This window comes from Corvus kubaryi, unplaced genomic scaffold (assembly GCF_017639235.1).
Source record: "Corvus kubaryi isolate FWS band 111438036 unplaced genomic scaffold, C.kubaryi_AGA036_p1.0 35601, whole genome shotgun sequence".
Lineage (NCBI taxonomy): Eukaryota > Metazoa > Chordata > Aves > Passeriformes > Corvidae > Corvus > Corvus kubaryi.
In genome coordinates, this window is record NW_024580786.1 from 1 (window position 1) to 11,028 (window position 11,028).

At 64.3% G+C, this 11,028-nt stretch overlaps 2 protein-coding genes across 3 annotated transcripts; one reads left to right on the forward strand and one right to left on the reverse strand.

Annotated features, from left to right (window-relative positions):
* Positions 1 to 3: 3 nt before the first annotated feature.
* Positions 4 to 3,878, forward strand: LOC121660428 (WD repeat-containing protein 6-like; the record flags this gene model as incomplete). The annotated part of the gene is made up of 5 exons (XM_042019786.1): positions 4 to 1,511; positions 1,794 to 1,889; positions 2,079 to 2,195; positions 2,384 to 2,502; positions 2,584 to 3,878. Coding segments are annotated over 5 exons (2,340 nt in total), but the record flags the coding sequence as incomplete, so codon positions are not given.
* DALRD3 (DALR anticodon binding domain containing 3) lies at positions 3,749 to 9,586 on the reverse strand. 2 transcript variants are annotated; one of them, XM_042019784.1, is made up of 13 exons: positions 7,433 to 9,586; positions 7,016 to 7,305; positions 6,634 to 6,932; positions 6,374 to 6,432; positions 6,155 to 6,277; positions 5,960 to 6,030; positions 5,803 to 5,861; positions 5,390 to 5,472; positions 5,168 to 5,291; positions 5,021 to 5,079; positions 4,801 to 4,914; positions 4,511 to 4,579; positions 3,749 to 4,297 (listed from the first exon to the last, which is right to left on the reverse strand). In XM_042019784.1, exons 1-13 carry the CDS (start codon positions 7,814 to 7,816, stop codon positions 4,178 to 4,180), a joined length of 1,854 nt encoding a protein of 617 aa, XP_041875718.1. In that variant the 5' UTR covers positions 7,817 to 9,586; the 3' UTR covers positions 3,749 to 4,177. The 2 variants fall into 2 exon arrangements, with proteins under 2 accessions (XP_041875718.1, XP_041875719.1); XM_042019785.1 differs by having other exon boundaries at positions 6,661 to 6,932; positions 7,433 to 9,574.
* Positions 9,587 to 11,028: the final 1,442 nt, after the last annotated feature.

The following is an 11,028-nucleotide window of genomic DNA, read 5'->3' on the forward strand; positions in this document are numbered from 1 at the left end:
ACGGCCCGCGGGCGCTCCGGGGCCGTGCTGCTGGTAGGGCCGCGGCGGGTGCTGGCGCTGGGCGAGACGGGCGGGCTGGCGACGTTCGAGGCGGCTCAGGGGCGGTGGGAACTGGTGCTGCACCCCACCGCCAGCGGGCCCCGCGCCGTGCTGGCGGCCGCCCCGCTGCACGGACGAGACGAGACTCTCTGCGCCGTGGCCGGCGGCGACGGGCGCCTCCTCCTTTTCGCCTTGAGCCGGCCCGGGGCCGCCGCCAAGCACAGGCTGTTCGAGGGGGCAGTGCACGGGCTGAGCTGGGCCCCCCGCCCCGGGTTGCCCCCCGCCACCGCCGCTGCCCTTCTGGCCTCCGGGCCCGACGGGGAGATGCTCTGGCTGGACGTCACCCACCGCCTCGGGCAGGCACCCTGGGTGCGGCTCATGGGTCGGTACCTGCTGCCCCCCTGCAAGCAGCGCTGGCACACCTGCGCCGCCTTCCTGCCCCAGGAAGGGCTCCTTGTCTGCGGGGACCGCCGGGGCTCCCTCCTCCTCTTCTCCTGCAGCAGCTCCTCGGGGTCAGCTGCAGAAAGCACCAACATTGCCAATGGTGGCACTGACCCGGTCGTTGAGGACTCCAGCAATGAGTTGGAGCCCTCTTGCTTGTTGCACAAAGGGGCTCTTCCTCTTGAGTCCCCACTGTCAGTGCTCTTCGGACTCCATGGGAAGACAGGAGTTACCTCGGTGACCATCCACAGGGGCTACATTTACAGCACTGGCCGGGATGGTGTCTACCGCCAGCTCCGCCTGCAGGACCAGCAGCTGGAGGTCCTGCAGAAGCACAGGCCCTGCAAAGGGCTGCAGTGGATTGAGGAGCTGCGCTTCACCTCAGATGGGGACCTGCTTGTGCTGGGCTTTCACGCTGACAACTTCGTTGTGTGGAGCAGCAGAACCGGCGAGAATCTCCACTGCATCCCCTGTGGAGGCGGGCACCGCTCCTGGAGCTATTACAGCAGCCCCTTGGCCGAGGTGTTCGCCTTTATCAAGTCTGGGGATGTGATGCTGTACCACCGCGAGGCTGAGCCCTGCGAGCAGCAGGTGCTGCTGGCATCCCTGCACGGCCGGGAGATCACCTGTGTGCGGCACCTGGGGGCCATGGAAGTGCCCGGCCATGCCACCCTTAATGTGTTTGTCACCGGCAGTGAGGACACCACAGCCTGTGTCCTGGTGCTCAGTGAGAACTCTCGGGCAGCCATGCCCCTTGCCCGCCTCAGTGACCACATTTCCAGTGTGAGGGCATTGGCATTTGCCATGGGACCTGGAGATGAGGGTTTTGGTGATGAGGGCTTGTCTGCCCTGCTCTTCTCTGCAGGTGGCCGGGCACAGATTGAGTGCTACCAGCTGCTGTGCACTGGGGACACAGTATCTAAGAGTGCTGTGGCCTGCCAGGTCATCCATGTGGCCTCCCACCGTCTGGACAAGCACTGGGAGCAGAAGAAGAACAGGCACAAGCTTGTCAAGATGGACCCAGAAACAAGGTGATGCTCAGGGACTGCCCAAGGCAGGGTTAGTAGTGATCACAGTGTGGGAGGGTGCTGGGAACTGCATGGGCCTCCACTGGAATACTTGCTCTGTGCAGCTGCAGGCTCACAGCAGAGGCAGACAGGGCCAGTGTGGCTTCACATATGATTCCTGGTGTACAGTGTCCCGTGGGCCTCAAGGGGCTTTTGGTGTTAGGGAAAGGCTCAGGGCTGCTCTCCTGGGCCACCCCCCTCCATGGGGCCACAGAGGTGTTGGTGAGTGCTGTGTCTTTGCTGCAGGTACATGTCCCTATCAGTTGTGCCTGGGACCACCACCAAGCAGCTGCCAACACCCTGGAAGTTCCTGGCTGCTGCCTGCAGTGATGGATCAGTCCGGTGAGAAGCCATCATGGGGCCTGAGAGGGAGAATGGAGCTGGTGGTGGCAGCAGAGTGGGCTCCGCACAGGAGGCTGCTGCCATGGATGTGACCTGCTCTGAGCTGGGCATAGGACAGTGCATGGTGGGAAATGGGACAGTCAGGGGCTCCTATTCTCCCACAGCCAACTGCCCTCTGCTCCATTACAGGATCTTTGGGCTGCTGGAGGCTGCTCGGAAGTTGGTGCTAGTGGCAGAGTCATTTCACCACCAGCGCTGTGTACTGAAGGTGGAGGCGTTCCTGCACACATCGGCAGAAGGGGAGAGGTGAGCCCAGAATGCTGGGCTGCAACCGATGGGTTGTGGGCAGAAATGTCTGTCCTCACAGGGATGGCAGCTCAGCAGGTAGAGGGAAGGGAGAAGTTAATCCCTGGGGGCTGTTCTGCCACTTCCATGGATCTCAGTGGAGACCCTCAGGGCTGCAGCCAGAGACTCCCCCTACACCCCCCTTCTAGGAGGCACCTCCTGTGCAGTGCAGCCACTGATGGCAGCGTTGCTTTCTGGGACATCACTGGCCCCATCGTGGACGCGGTGGATGCCCTGCACCAAGCAGAGGGAGAGATGCAGCCCTTGGGTGAGTGCTGCTGCCGGGCAGCTCTTCTGCTCCCTCTGACCAAGGTGAGAGTTGCTCTCTTAACTGAGCCTGTTTTCCCAGCCCTGGACACCCCACTGGTCACCATCATGGCCCACAGCTGCGGAGTGAACAGCCTCCACATCCGCAAGACACCCGAGGGACAGTACCTGGTGGCCAGTGGCAGCGATGATGGCTCCATCCATGTCTGCCTGCTGGAGGTGGCCCTGGGCAGGGGTGAGGCCGCAGCAGGGACCTGCCTGCAGGTCCTGGAGCGGGTGTCTAGGCCCTGTGCCCATGCTGCCCACGTGACGGGGATCCGGGTGCTGCGGCCAGACTTGCTGCTCTCTGCCTCAGTGGACCAGCGTCTGACACTGTGGAACCGGCTCCCAGGCGAGCTGGTCCCCCTCAGCAGCACCTTCTTCCATGTGCCTGACCTGGCCGAGCTGGACTGCTGGGAGGTGTTAGAGGCCGGGGGCGAGCTGCGGTACTACTGTGTGCTCTGTGGGCAGGGCCTGGAGATGCTGTGTGGCACAGCCCCCTCCAAACCTCCTCCACAAAGAGGCTCCCCAGAAATGGGGTAGGTGTGTGACATATCAAGGTCCCTTCCTGCATTGGGAGGGCACCCTGCGCTTGGGCTCTGCCCGTCACTGCGGCCCCTGCCTTCAGCCTGCACACTGATGTGTCCTGTCCTGAGAGGACAGGCATGTTTGGCTCCTTTAGGGGCAGCATAGCCATGGCTGCGGTGCTCAAAACTGGTGGTCTCAGGGAAGAAGGCAGATGTGATCCTGCCTGGACAAGCCTGGGGCTCCCCATGCAGTAAAGAAGTGGGGTTGTCAGTCCCCCTTGCCCAGGAGAAGCTCTTTCTCTCCAAGGTGTGAAGGACTCATGCCTGGGCTTTCTGATCTTGGTCACAGAGAGGAGCTGTGCATGGGAAGGCACTGAGGCCATGGCCTGGCCCTGGTAGCTTGAGAGCAGTAGGAGGCCAGGAAGGGTCCAGGCACTGGTGTGACACATGGTGGGCTGCAGCCTTGTGTGCCCTGAGACAGGGTCCTGTGTGATAGTCCTGGCCCTCCAGTGCTGAGGATGGTGCTGAAATGCACAAGGATGCTGACCCTCACAGCAGCACCCTGTGGTGTGAGGGGGTGGCTGCCCACAAATGCCACGTGGGTTGTTCCTGCACAGCAGAAGGACCCAGGACAGTCAGATTGAAGGAGGACAAAGAACCCTGATGTCAGACACACAGAGCATTTGTCCAGCAAGAAGTGTATTGGACCCCAGTACTGGGGCCTGGCTCAGAGGCCAGTGGGAGCCTGGAACCTCAGGAGCTCCCTGCCAGCATGGAGCTCACTCCAATAAACAGTTTTTAGGGAAGTGAAGTTGGTGTCTGTCTGACTTTGTCATGACTGGTCCCTGGTGCCACCTCCCTCACACTCCCAGCCCAGCTGCTGGGGTGCCACACAAGCTTTTTTCCCTTCTGCTGCTGTGGATGTGGAGGGGCATCCATGTCCCACACTGGACACAGCTGCAGGGAGCACAGACCAATCCCCAAACACCATGGGCCCTGCCTGCCACTGGTGCAGCCCCTTGCCCTGCCGGGAGAATGTGCCCTGTTCTCCCCCACAAACTGTGGTGTGTAGGTGACTGTCACACTATGGCACAGCTCTTCAGGGGTGGCTCAGATCTGGCTGAGAGGAGGGAGGTGCAGAGTTGCCAGTGCACTGTGGAACACATCCCTCACTGCTCCCAGCAGCTGGAGGCGGGCAAACATCTGGTCAAAGAGGTGAGGGAACGGCTCCTGCAGGAAGAAGGGTGGCAGCTTGGGGCTGGTGGCCAGACTGCCCCTCGACAGGCTGGCCATGCAGGCATTGCTGCCTGTGCACCCTTGGAGGCTGGGGCAGGGGGAGATCACACTGCTGGCACTATTCCCCACATGGCTGCCCCCCAAGTGCAGTGCAGCCCCAAAAGGACTGCAGGGCCACAAGGCTGCAGGCTGGGACATCCAACTCACCCCCAGGATGTGCACCCGGTTGTAGTAGGAGCTGAAATCCATGCTGAGCTGGATCAGGAACTTGCATACCTGCAAGGCAAAGACATTCTCACTGCACAGTGAATTCTGGCTGCTCTTGGGCCCTTACCCCCCCCAGCACAGCAGAAACTGCCCCAGGGGCATTGCAATCTATTCTGTAAGCATCAGCCCTGTGTTGCTCACCAGTGGGCAGTACCTGCTGGTGTGGAGTTTTGCCCTAGACTGGGACTGCTGGAGCAGTATCCATGGGTGCTATGGCACATGGCACTTACTGTCTCTGTGTTGGCAGTGATCCGGATCCCCTTGGAGGGTGGGGGCAGCTGTGCTGCCTGCTGCAGGACTTCAGGGAAGGGCAGGAGATAGTTGAAGAGCAGGAGCCATTCGCCCTGTGAAGGGATTACATGTCTCAGTGTCAGATTCTCCTGGGCCAGTAGCATCCATCACCAGAGCCAAGGGTGCACAGATCTCCCCATTCCTCCTCTCAGCACTCACCTCTTCTCGGAGGCAGGAGAAGTTCAGTTCAGACACTGGTGGCAGAGGTGGATATGTGCCTGGAAAGCAGGGAGACTGTTGTGCCCAAAGAAGCACCTGTGACTCCAGGAGTGGCTGTCAGAGGAGAGTGGTGGGGCTGATGCTCACCCCGCTCCACAGCCCGCTGGAAGGTGTTGAAGAGTGTGGCCAGCCGGGCACAGTTGTACATCACAAAGGCGCCGCTCTTCGTTCCCTTTGTGGAGATGCTGTTGTTCTCCAGGTCCAGGGTGATCTGAGGGCAGGGAGAAGTCACAGTCCAGGCTGCTCATCACGGATTCGCTCTGTACCCACAGCCTGCCAGCCCTGGCTCCATGCAAGCCACTGTCCTACCTGACTCCGATGAGCAGTGCTCAGCATCTCAAACCTGATGGCAGCCACTGTCAGGGTATCAATCACCTCTGTCCAGGCCTCATCTGTGGAGAATATAGGTGCCATCATGCACAGCTTGCTCCATTCCCATGTACTGATACCCCCCAGCACCCAGGCAGGAGACCACTGCCAGGACCAGGTAGTAGTGAGGACCACCACACCACTGGCTCTGGCTCCCATCAGAAGGAGTTGCTCTGCGCCAGTGCCCTGGATATACAGATGCCTTCCCAAAGGAAGGGCAGCACCTGGCTCAGTTCTGGAGGGGAGAAGGAGCACCCTGCAGGGGTGCAGCCCTGGCTGTGGACTCATGGGAGCAATGAAGGTGGGATGGAGCAGCATCCATACATGCATGGAGCCCCAGAGCAAACTCTCACCTTGCGCAAGCTCCCCATACTTTATCACGGAAGCTTCATACATCTGGTGCTTTCGGAGCCTGGGAGAAACAGACAGAGCCATCCACTGTGGGCTGAGCTGGCCCACAGGGAGCCTTGGCAGGAGAGAAAGCAGCAAGTGCCTTGCACACTAACTTACTGGAAGTACTGGTCTGCTCCAATGGGCGATGAGGGGTTAGTCACCTTCACTGGCCCACAGACAAGGTGTTTCTGAAAGACAGAGAGGCTGAGGCTGGGAACTGAGTGAAATCCAGCCCTGTTCTAAACCTAGTCCTGAACCAAGGATGGATGCTGGGGGCCACACTGAGGAGGGTCAGAGGTTGCTCTTGCTCACCTGCAAAGCTGTGTGGACTCCCGGATCCAAAATCCTCCAGAGCACATCCAGCTGCTGCTGCTGGAATTCCTCCTCACAGTTCACCACATGTATGATGCTGCAGCAACTGCTCTGGCCTTTGGCCTGCAGCAGAGCACAACAGGGAGCTCAATCCTATTGCCTGGCAGAAGGGAAGGACATTTGGGAAGCGAGAGGCAGGCAGTGCCGGGGGTCACTCACTGGGCACTGCAGAACAGCTTCCTGCAGCTCAGCCAAGGACCACAGTGTCCCCTCCGTCACTGAAAGAAGGAGGGACACAGTGGGACATGGGGTTCTCCAGCCCCCGCCATCCCACACCATTGGGACTGCCCCAGGCTCAAACCAGACTGAAGGGGAATAAGAGGGGAAAGCAATTTGTGTCCAAACCCCCCTTATTTTTGTTAAAAAACAACTGAAAGGAAACCGGCCTATTTGCACCCATTCAGCCCCCACTGCCACACCTGAGCTGTTGTATACGTGAGGCTCACCGAGAAGCACATCTAGATTGGGGTCGTAGCCCACCAAGCCCTGCTGCTCCACGAAGCTCTTCAGGTGCACCTTAAAGATGACACCCTCGGCTGTGCCCGGCCCCTGCTCACAGGCTGCGGCACAGGGGCACTGGCCTAGCGCTGCCTTCAAGGCCGAGACGGCGTCAGGGAGGGACGAGCCACCGGAGCCGGAGGGCCAGCAGATGCGGAGCTGCCGCAGGATGTCCCATCTCCTGTCCTCGGTGAGGGCAGGGACCAGGCGGACGCCGACCCTGCGAGAGAGGGCGAGGCAGGCAGTGGGAGCGGCGGAGGCTGTGGCGCGGGGCCGGGAGGAGGGCGGGACGGAGGCACTCACCCCTGGGCGCGCAGCAGCTGGGCCAGGTGGTCGGCCAGCAGGACGGACCGGAGGTGGCGGGGCCGCAGGGCAGCGGCGCCGCGCAGGGCCGGGCAGTGCAGCACCACGCAGCCCGTCCGCGCCCCCGTCGCGGGGGAAGCCGGGCCGGGCAGCGGCCCCAGCAGGCGCTGGAAGGCCTCAGGGCGCCGCACCTGCACCGCCAACCCCGCCGGCGTCTGCCGGCAAACCTGCAGCGGCAGCACTGCTGGGCCCCGCAGCGACGGCACCGCCGACACGGCCTCGGGGGGCACCTGCGGGCGGAGTGCGAGGAAGGGTCCGGGCTGCACGTGCACAAGACAGTTCCACCCTCGGCCCCATCAAACAGTTCCCGCAAATCCCCGCTCCCGACCGATGCCTGCCCGCGCCGCCGCGGCCTACCTGCCCGCCGGGAAAGGCGGCGCTCAGCGCCGCCCGCGGCGCCAGGAAATCCCGGTGGCGCAGGTTGCGGGCGCCGCTCTCCTTCACCCAGAGTGGGGCGGGCCGCCCGAGCGCCCCGTTCAGCGCCCGCAGCGTCGCAGCCACCCCCGGGCGGCCCTCGCCCATCTCCATGGGAGCCCAAACGCCGCTTCCGCCACCGCGACCGGAAGTGACATCCCGCCTCGCTTCCCCGCTTCCCGCAGGTGGCCGCCATGTTGGGCGCGGCGCGCGGCGCTCCCGGGCGGCCATCTTGGTCGCGGGCGGGTTGGCCGGGCAGAGCGGCCATCTTGGGGGACCGGGCGCGGGGCCACCATGGTGGGTGTGGCGGGTGGCGGGCGCCGCCATGATGGGTGTGTCAGGTCAGGACCATGGCGGAGGCTGCAACCAGGCACCCCGAATGGCCCGGGAGGGTCTCAGTCCTGCTCAGCCTCACCCCAGCAGGGCCATGGTGTCACCCTGAGGTGCATAGGAGTGGTGTCCTCTCTTCTCCAACACTGGGGTGCCCAGATCTAAAACCCTCAAGAACCGAGCGGGAGCAGGAGCCAGAGGCCATGTCGGGGTCAGACAGGCCCGGGCAGGAACGGGCTGCCCAGGGCAGGGAGTGTAGCCTAGCTGAGGGCACGGCCCAGCGTAGAGCATGGCCCAGCTGTCCCCGGGCTGTTGGGGACAACGAGGGGCCCTGGGAGCAGGTCCAGCAGCCTGAGCAGTGGTGGAAAGGGAGGTTTAGATGGGCTGGAGGGTGTGAGGCAGACCCCAGCTGTGGCATGGTGTCACTGGCAGACCCTGGCTGGCCAGTCCAGCCTGTCCAGCACGAGCCCCAGGGCTCGGCTGGGCTGTGACATGATGTGACTGAGAACACCAGCGGCACCCGTGTGCTCCCAGCATGGGCTCTGCATGGCACAGCGATGAGCAGCTGTGGGTGCAGGCCCTGCGATGCCCCCCAGGCCTGCCCCAGTGGGCTACTCCTGTCCAGCACATGAGCAGCGTCCCACTTATCAGCGCCAGGAAGAAGGAAGTGGAAGCGATTAGATCATGCCATCGTGGTCTTGATTACATCTGCAGAGCTGAGCTGCTCCACAGCAATGGTTCCAACACAGATCTGACAGAGGGCTCACGCTGTTGGCCAGCGACCTGAGAAGCATGCTGGGGACTGCTGAACTCGGGACAGGGCAAGGGCCCAGCACACCCCCAGCCCCATGGCACCAAGCCTGGTTGACAGGAAGCAGGAATCCAGGAAGCACCAAACCCCACCACAGCACGCACCCTGAGGAGCTAGGGACCTCCCTCTCTACGGTGCCCTTCCTGCCCTCGCTGTGAGGCCGGGGGGGGGGGGGGGGGAAGAGCTCTGCCCGCAGGGCCCAAACCGGTTCCTCCAGGGCTTGTGTGCATGTGGGAAAGAGGGGGAGCAGGGCGAGGGCAGATCCTGCTGCGTGGGCTCTTCCAGGAACACAACTCATTTTGGGCTTCCTCAGGCAGCTCTGGAGCCACGGGGCTGCAGGCCACAGCCCATGAGAATCTGCAGCCTCAGGGCAGGAGCGGGAACACGTCCCCCAGCCCTGCCATGGTGGGGTGCTCCCTGCACCACCCACAGCCAAGAGGTGATCTGAGAATCGCTGCTCACACCAGACCAACTGCTGACTGTCCGCAGGACAGGAGCTGCCCAGACCCCTGCCTGGCCAGGGCGACTTGTTGGACCTTGTGTCACCACTCAAGGTGGGTCCAGGCTGGATCCGTCCACATCCCTAGAGCATCCCTGCAGGCCACCCACGTGGGCCCTGGCAGCGCAGCGGCCTGGGGAGGGCTCTCAGAGGTGCCGAAAGAGCTTTGGACAGACACGACATCCCCGATGGCTCTCTGGCTGCCTGCTCAGCGGGAGTGATCGTGTCATTCCAAAGCCATCTCTCTCCAGGGGTTGGATCCTGCCCACCCCTGAGGGTGCTGCGGGGGCCAGGGAGAGCTGGCATGGGCAGGAAGTTTGGCAGTGTCACACAGCCTGCACCACCCTGGTGCAGGTGACCACATCCACCCTGTGGCCAAGCAGCCATGCTCCCCATACTCTCCCAGGAAGCCAGCTGCTATTTTTAGCTGCTGGGGCACAAGAAACAGAAGAGCCCTCAGCCCGGTGCAGGGGCTGAGCAACGAGGCTGGGCACCGGTGAGCCCCCATCCCGATACCCCCCTTCTCCCAGTGTGGCCCCAGGCGCTGCCCCAGCCCCAGGAGAAGTTGGAGTGGGACACGCGGCTCTCGCCCAGCACAGGGTGGTGGGCAGGAATGGGGGGCGTGGGGGGCGAGAGCGCGAGCGCGGGTAACGAAACCCCAGGGCAGCTGGGCACAGCGGGAACAGCTGCTTTTGGGATTCCGTTGCCCGCGCTGGCGCCGCGGAGGGATGGGCACGGGCACCACGCCATGCCACCCCGACCCTAGGGCAGTCGGTGGGCCAAGAGGGGAGAGGGCGACTTACCAGCGGGGACCGGGGCGGAGGAGATGCGTGGGAGCCGCCGCCGGGCCGTTGTGGCCGGGGGTGCTGGCAGAGACTGGGGTTGTGCTGCCGGCTCCCCCCGCGCCGCGGGCCGGGTGCCAAGGGGAGGGCGGCACGACCGAGCCAAAAGGAAACGGCTCCGAACAAAGCCCCGGTGGGGCTGGAGCAACTGGTGCCACCCCATCAGCCCCCAATGGGGCCCGGAAACACGAGCCGTCCCCCAATGGGGCCCGGAAACACGAGCCGTCCCTGAGGGAGGGCACCTGCCTCGGCACCTGCGCCCAGAGGCGGCACGGTCCGGTCCGGCCCCGCCGCTGCCAGCGCCCCCAGCCCCCGGCAAGAACCCTCGGAACCGCCATGGGGGGAATTGAAACCGCGTGAGGGACCCCACCGGCCCCATGCGGAGCTCTCGCGGTGTCGCCCGGGGATCCCTGGGACCCTGCGCTGGCCAAGGCTGCCGGCTGTGGGAATTCCTGATGCCTATGGCACGGCACGGCACGGGCACGGCACATGCCCCGCCGCCACTGCCGGGGAGCTTCCCCGCAGTGTTAGGCTACGGCTGGCCCCGGGTGGGTGACACAGGTGGGGGACATGGGTCCCCTGCCCCAGGGTACCTCTGAGCCCGCAGTGCCACCGGCCTCACCGAGCGCGGCAGGAGGAGGGGGGAGGGTGCAGCGGGAGGTCCCGGCGGCGGCTCGGGGGGTTCAGCCCGGACTGGCGACACCCGCCCGCAGTGGGGCACGCGGGGAACCGGGGCGCCGCGCCGAGCCTGGGGCAGCCCCGGGACACCGGCGGGGCCGAGCCAGGAGCGCAGCCGAGACCCGGGCCCGCTTCCTCCCGCCCGGGGAGCCGCCCGCTCCCCTCTCACCTCCGGCCCCGCAGCCTTCGGCACAGCAGCCCGGGCCGGTCCACAGCCCCTCCCGGCGGCGGGGTCGGGGAGGCTCCAGCAGGACACCCCGCGCCCCGCTCCCGCCGTGCCGCTACCGCCCCGCCGCTGGCCGCTTTCGGTTTCGCTCCGGCGCCCACCCGGGCGCTGCAGGTCGGGGCACGCCCGGGCCCGGGGGCGGGGTGTGTGTGA

Bases quoted from the DNA above. Each gene is read 5' to 3' on its own strand.
- DALRD3 (XM_042019784.1), bottom strand. From the start codon at position 7,816: ATGGCGGCGCCCGCCACCCGCCACACCCACCATGGTGGCCCCGCGCCC. The intron at 6,933-7,015 runs GTGAGTGCCTCC...CCTCTCTCGCAG, and splicing joins CAGCTGCTGCGCGCCCAGGG to GGTCGGCGTCCGCCTGGTCC. The intron at 5,080-5,167 runs GTGAGCATCAGC...CCTGCTTTCCAG, and splicing joins CCAGCGGGCTGTGGAGCGGG to GCACATATCCACCTCTGCCA.